Raw genomic sequence first — 7067 nt, forward strand, 5'->3', positions numbered from 1 at the left:
AAGAAATGAAAAGATTTGTTTGAACCAGCAAATCTCTAGCTAACTAGTCCAAGAGAAAAACTACCACATATATATATATATTAGTTAATAATCATGGCACCTTTTATAATTAAATATAGGGAAAATATTTATTGCAGTCTACTGTGTGCTGCAGCCGCAGCACACCCTGTGCTACGTTTAAAAAAAAAATTGCATGTGGAGTGTGCGGAGAGTGCGGCTGATGTATAGCCGCACCCTTAAATATATAGCATGCAACCTAATTATTTATTTCTAGTCACTTATGCATATATATTGAATATACTTTATAACTACATGTTATTTACTTCAGTACTTGCGTAATTAAATTATAGTAACTATTTCATAATTTGTACAGTAGCTAGTCGGTAGTATTTAATAATTTCATATACTATTATGTAAGAAATATAAATAAAATGTTGATATATAGTATATATTATGTGTATCATATTAATAATTTGTGTAGACATATAATATATGGTTATTATAGATAAATATCAATTAGTTACAGTCAATACGCTTGGCCTTCTTAGAAGTATTTTGTTGTGGAGTAATGTTGTACACCATACTCTCATCATATTTTGATCATACTAAGTACTATGTGGCACATTTATCACCATTAGATGATAAAGAAGCATGTAATAAATAATCATTTAATGGTGATAAATGTGCCACATCATACTTAGTGGGATGAAAGTGAGATGATGGTATGTTGTATAGAATTTTTATTTGTTGTGAGAATAATCCACCAAAGACTTTGATTCTGGATTATAGTGCAATTGATTTGGATCTGGTTTCCTTCGAGCCACAACACCCAACGGTTAATGATTGCCATGGACGGCTAAACTCGAGCCAAAGCTTGAGTGGGTGGACATGGATACACCAGATACACGACCGACACTGAGCGCTATTGCAGCAAGTGAAGTATGTCTTGTGGTGCAAGTTCGGAATAGTTTTTAATCCAGAGAAATGATATTTATAGTTATAGAGTGAGCAAGCGTCAATCACTTTTTTTGTTTAAAATGAGTAAATATAAGACCCACATAAAAAAAAAAAAAAAAACTTATTTTTTAATATAAATCTCATTTTTTTTTAAAATGAGTGCGCGACACTAAAACAATTTATAATTATATCTAGCATTACTCTTTAATCCAAGAGTTAATGAAGGAAGCATGTCAGGCGACTTCAACACGAAAGGGAATGGTTCGCCAATAGGATTGTTTTTCTTGAGGGAGTAGGCTTTGGATTGAACTTTCCATTAACGACTATAGCTACACGCTTGATTTTCCTATAAGGCGAAAAGCGGTTGCGCTAGATTGAAAAAAAAACGAAATATATATATATATATATATATACAAACTAAATTGAAATAAAAAGGAAGTTTTGTTTGGATTCAAAGATAAGATGAGTTGAGATGATTTATGAATAATGGTGAGATTTATGAGTTGAAATTTATGAATAGTAGTGAGATGAGTTCTAATCCAAATCGACTCTTATAATGGATGCCCAATCCTACTTAATATGTATAATGATATTCATTGGATTCTCTACTCTCTAGTTCATGCATATCCTGTCTCAATTAAGAGGGGTCGTGGTGAGGCTCAATATAAATTTTTGTAAGTTTCTAATTCAACATGGGGTTTATTTCTTAGTTGTAAAAATTCCGTTAAATTTTAATTTTTTTTTTCAGTTACTCTAAATTTTTAATTATTAGATTTTATTCAAACGCTTGACGAAGGCCTTTTGGAAGATGAAACAGACATATCCAATGGGCCTGTAGGCCCGTATATATATTAGACCTTCAGATAAACCCTAAACCCTATAAACAAAACAAAAACCTAGAAGCTTCCACCGCCATCCAGACCTTGAACCACCCTATTAATCGCCTTACTTGTTAGGAGTCTTTACCCCAGACAGAGATGGCGAAGCGTCTGATTCCGACACTCAACCGTGTCCTAGTCGAGAAAGTCCTGCCCCCGTCCAAAACCTCCGCCGGCATTCTTCTCCCTGAGAAAGCCTCCAAGGTATTCTCCGTCTCTTAATGTGTATCCATTTTTGTTTGTAACTTGTTTCTCTATTTCTGGGGTACTGATTGGTCCCGTTGGTTGTGTAGTTGAACTCCGGGAAAGTTGTTGCGGTGGGACCGGGAGCACGGGATAGGGTGGGGAATCTGATACCAGTGTCTGTGAAGGAGGGTGACACTGTTCTTTTGCCAGAGTATGGGGGTACCCAAGTTAATCTTGGTGACAAAGAGTATGTTCATTAGTTCCATCCGTCTCTGTGTTGTTTCCAAGCTCATATGTTTATTTGGTTTTTTTTTTCATTTGTTTTAATTTTGGATGGTTTTTGGTATGTGGGTTTGTGTAGGTTCCATTTATACAGGGATGAGGACATCTTGGGCACTCTTCATGACTGATTCATTTCTTGGATGCAATGGGATTCTTCTTTAAAGGAAGAAATTATGCTTGGGAGTTGGAGAAGTTTGGTTTCAATGGATGTAAACTGATTAGTTATTGGAGTTATTCCATTGATCTAAGTTTGATTTGGCGCATGCTAATGCAACTACTTTATTCAGTGACAATTTCTTTGTTTTCATTTTTATTTGCGCTTGCTAATGGTTCAGCAGCAGGACGCAAGTAAAACTTCTTCGGCTGTGATCGATTGAGACAGAATCATCACGAAATTTTAGCCATTTATTTTTCTTTGTTTGATGATTTGCAACCATATCATCCACAATGGCCAATGGAATTCGATAGTTTCATTCAGTAATGCAATGGGAACTGGGTTCGAATCATAAAGTGAAAACGAAAACTTGTTCAGGAACTAACATGATGAGACAGCTGCGATGTTTCAACCCATTAGTTATTTTGAATCAGTACTCCTTATTGTCGTCTTGCAATGGCTCCACGACCTCTTGACCGTGTTCGAGATATTCAATCACCAGAAAGACCTCTTGCCTGTGTTCGAGATAGTCAATCACTAGAAAGAAATGAGATACGGAGAGAGAGATGCAGAGAGGAAGAAGATGATTCAGATAGTTGAGCTTCGATGATTATTCCCTCCTTTTCTCTCCAGCTATATACTCGTCACCAAACGGCAGCGTATTATATTTATAATTAAGGAACAAATCGTCATTGTATTACATTTGCAATTGAAAGGTAAGAAGGTATCATTTGCCTTATTACAATTACATAATTACATGTATAAAATGGCATCAAACGATGATGTACAATTAAAAAACACATACTTTCGTTTCTTGTAAAACGACTGCGCTGCACCAAGACCAACTACTTTTAACTACCTTTTCCTCTTGACCCTTCTGAAGCTGTTGATCTTTACTTCAATCCAGCTTGGCTCTCGTCATCTCCTATGACTCGAGCTCCTTTCAACCCATAACATAATCTCCCACTTCAAAGCACCTTGCCCACAAGGTGAGGATATGTGTTTCTCAACTGTCAGTAAGGCTCCCAAGTGGCTTATTCTAAGGCTCCCAAGTGGCTTATTCTTCATTCATTCCTTGCCATTTCACAAGTACATCCACTAAACCTCTATTATTCACCTGCTTGCTGCGTCGCTCCAAAATCTGTTGTGGTTCAGGCCTCAACTCACGTTGCATATCTATTGGGGGAAGGAATAGATAAAGGTGAAACATGTTGGCCCAATTTCTTCTTCAAATAGGACACATGGAAGACGGTGAATTTGTGTGCTAGATGGCAAGTCAATTCTGTATGCTACCTTCCCAATCTTGTGAGTCGTAGAAAATGATCCAAAAAACCTTGGGGAAAGTTTCAGATTCCTTCTTACTGCTACTAGCCGTTGTCTATAAGGTTGTAATCTCAAATAAACTCAGTCCCCTACGTGAAATTCCCTTTTAGTCCTGTGTTTTTCATACGCATCTTCATTCTATCTTAAGCAACTACCAGGTTTGCTTTTAAAATTTTTGATAACTGTTCCCTTGTCCTCAACACCTCATCCACTGCTTGGTTACTAGTCAACCTTGGTACATAAGCCTGAAGCTTAGTAGGTGCAATACCATAGACAACCTCATAAGGGGTAAATTTAGTTGATGAATTAAAGGTTGTATTATACCACCATTTAGCAAAGTAGTAACCAAGCAAACCAAAATCGTGGTTTATCACCTGAAAAACATCCCAAGTACCATTTCAAGCATTTGTTGATAACTCTTGTTTGTCCATCACTTTGAGGATGGTAAGCAGAAGTGTATAACAGATTAACTTCTTGCAATTTAAAAAATTTCCTAAAAAAAGAGCTAGTGAAAGTAGACCGCTTGTCGAAAACAATACTTCTGGGCTTCTTATGAAGTTTGAGGACATTAGACAAAAATAAAGAGGCAACTAAACCTATGTGCTGGAAACCACTCCTAACAGATTTCTTAAAGCTAAATGTGGATGGGGTTACCTCTTTTTTTTTTTTTTTTTTTTTTTTTTTTTTTATCATCAATCAGCTAGAGTAGGGGTGATTCTTAGAGATTATAAAGGTGATGTGCTAGTGGCATGTAGCAAAGTGGAGCGGGAAGTTTCTTTTGTAGAATTTATTGAGGCAATAATTTTGTTAAGGGGTCTTCAATTGTGTGCATAATGGGGAGTTCCAAAATTATTGTTAGAAATTGATTGTTTAATTCTTGTTAATGCTTTGAACAATTTCTCCGAGTTTCTAACAGATTTTGAATTCTTTCTTCAAGATATTCGAAGAATGATGAGACTTTTTCAAGAAGTTCAAGTCTTGCATGTGCATAGATTGGGAAATATGGTTGCGTATTAGTTGGTAAGACATGCATGCGGTGTTAATGATATAGAGATGTGGTGGGATTTCTGTCCTTCTTTTGTAAGTCAAGCTATTTGAATTGATAAAAACAATATTTGCAAGGACTCTATTTAATTTTAATGAATGAATGTTTGCTTATAAAAAAAAAAAAAAAACTTTAGAAACTGTAAATGGATGTTTTATGGCCTGAAATGAGCATATTTCGATAGTCTATCCACCACCACCGTTATAACAGAATAAACCTTGAGACAGGTAACCCTTCCACAAAATCTATGGAGACATTAGTCCAATTTTTTTATGGAATTGGAAGAGGCTGCAATAACCCAACAGGGTTAATACTCTCCACATTATTTTTTTGGCATATCTCACACTCTCTAATAAACTTTTTAAAATCACTTTCCAGCTCAGGCCAATAAAAATTTGCCCTTGCTCTTTTTAATGATTTGTGGAACCTTGAATGGCAAGCAATATGACTTGATTGCCGAAATTGTAGAATCTTCATCTTCAACTCAATGGAGTTTGGAACATAAATTCTGTTATTTTTAAACAGAATCCCATCTCTAAGGCTGAACTTAGACTTCTGAGAATCACCCTTCTGAACCTAAATTAACTGCTGTTGAACACATTCATCATCCTCATAAGCCTTCTTCAACTCTTGTAACCAAGAAGGATTAGGAAAATAAATGGTAGATAAGGACAGACGTTCCTCATTACTACCTTTCCTAGACAAGGTATTAGCTACCTTATTCTCCACTCATTGCTTATACTAAATTGAGAAGTCATAGCCAATCAGCTTAGAGATCCATCTCTGTTGTGCAGGAGTTCCCATTTTCTGTTTAAGTAAAAATTTCAAACTGTAATGATCAATACGTATGAAAAATGATCCCCCAAGCATATAGGGCCTCCATTTCTTAATAGTTATTACAAGTGTAAGCAACTTCTTTTCATACGTAGATAGCTGTAAGTTTCTTCTCTTCAAAGCTTGACTTAAAAAAGCCAAAGTTTCTGGTTTTGCATCAAAACAACACCAATAACACTGACTGCCACATTCATCACATTCAATCACAAAAGTCTAATTAAAATAAGGTAGGCTCAAAACAGGTGGTTTTGTGACTGCTAGCTTCAACTGGTTGAATGCCTCAGTAGTTTCATCAAACCACAGAAAATTGTCTTTCTTCAACAAGGCTATCAAAGCAATTGCCATCTAGCCCTAACTTTTTATAAATTTTTTATAATAACCAGTCAACCCTAAAAAGCCTCTCAATGACTTGACATTCTTAGGTATTGCCTAGTTAATCATGGAGTCGAATTTTTTAGGATCTGCTCTCACACCTTCCTTTAAAATTAGATGGCACAAGTATTCAATTTCTAAACAAGCAAATCTACACTTGGATTTCTTTGCATATAATTGGTGCCTCTCCAATGTTTACTAGACAATACTAAGGTGTTGTAAATGGGACCGAAGACCTTGCTATAAACAAGAATTTCATAAAAAAAAAAAAAAAAAAAAAAAAACAATGACAAAATGTCTCAAGAAAGGTCTAAAAATATCATTCATTAAATCTTGGAATGTAGAAGATGCATTACTGAGTCCAAATGGCATCACAAGGAACTTATAATGACCTTCATGTATTCTAAAAGCAGTCTTTTGTATATCTTCATCTCTCATACGAATTTGATGATACCTCGATCTTAAATCCAATTTAGAAAAAACTATTGAATAAAAAAGTTCATCCAAAAGCTCATCTACAACTAGTATCGGGTACTTGTCCTTCACATTGGCTTAGTTGAGAACTCTATAATCAATGCACATCCTCCATATGCCATTAGCCTTCCTAACCAATAAAACTAGAGAGGAAAAAGAAGATTGGTTAGGCTTGATTACCCCAGACTGCATCGATTACTCCACAATCTTTTCTAATTCAGTTTTCTGATAATATGGGTATCTATATGGCCTAACACTGACAGGTACAGTCCCCTCTTTCAACTGTATTTGATAATCATGGTTTCTTCGAGGAGGTAACCCTTTAGGTTTCTCAAAAACTCTATCAAACTGAGCTAACAATTCAGAGACTTCTTTACAATCAACCAAACTCGATACATTAGATTCAATAGAAATCAACTGTAATAAAGACCTTTATTTTCCATAGGAGAGGCTCTGCAAACTTCTTCTTTTTTTTTTTTTTTTTTTTTTTTTTTTTTTTTTTTTTATCATCATCAATCAATGTAGCACCATTAAAGGGTAAACCTCTAAGACAAGATGACTT

General features: G+C 35.4%; 1 protein-coding gene across 1 annotated transcript; it reads left to right on the top strand.

The window, feature by feature from the left end:
• Nucleotides 1-1841: 1841 nt before the first annotated feature.
• Nucleotides 1842-2724, top strand: LOC121257956 (10 kDa chaperonin-like). Its single transcript, XM_041159247.1, has 3 exons — nt 1842-2039; nt 2129-2268; nt 2383-2724. The coding sequence occupies exons 1-3, from the start codon at nt 1935-1937 to the stop codon at nt 2429-2431; spliced, it is 294 nt and encodes a 97-aa protein (XP_041015181.1). The 5' UTR covers nt 1842-1934; the 3' UTR covers nt 2432-2724.
• Nucleotides 2725-7067: the final 4343 nt, after the last annotated feature.

The sequence above is a fragment of the Juglans microcarpa x Juglans regia genome, chromosome 3S (genome assembly GCF_004785595.1).
Source record: "Juglans microcarpa x Juglans regia isolate MS1-56 chromosome 3S, Jm3101_v1.0, whole genome shotgun sequence".
In the NCBI taxonomy this organism is placed as follows: domain Eukaryota; kingdom Viridiplantae; phylum Streptophyta; class Magnoliopsida; order Fagales; family Juglandaceae; genus Juglans; species Juglans microcarpa x Juglans regia.

Excerpts from the sequence above, each read along its gene's own strand:
- LOC121257956 (XM_041159247.1), top strand. The coding sequence starts at position 1,935 with ATGGCGAAGCGTCTGATTCCGACACTCAACCGTGTCCTAGTCGAGAAA. Across the intron at positions 2,040-2,128 it reads TCCCTGAGAAAGCCTCCAAG|TTGAACTCCGGGAAAGTTGT; the intron begins GTATTCTCCGTC and ends TTGGTTGTGTAG. Across the intron at positions 2,269-2,382 it reads GTTAATCTTGGTGACAAAGA|GTTCCATTTATACAGGGATG; the intron begins GTATGTTCATTA and ends GGGTTTGTGTAG.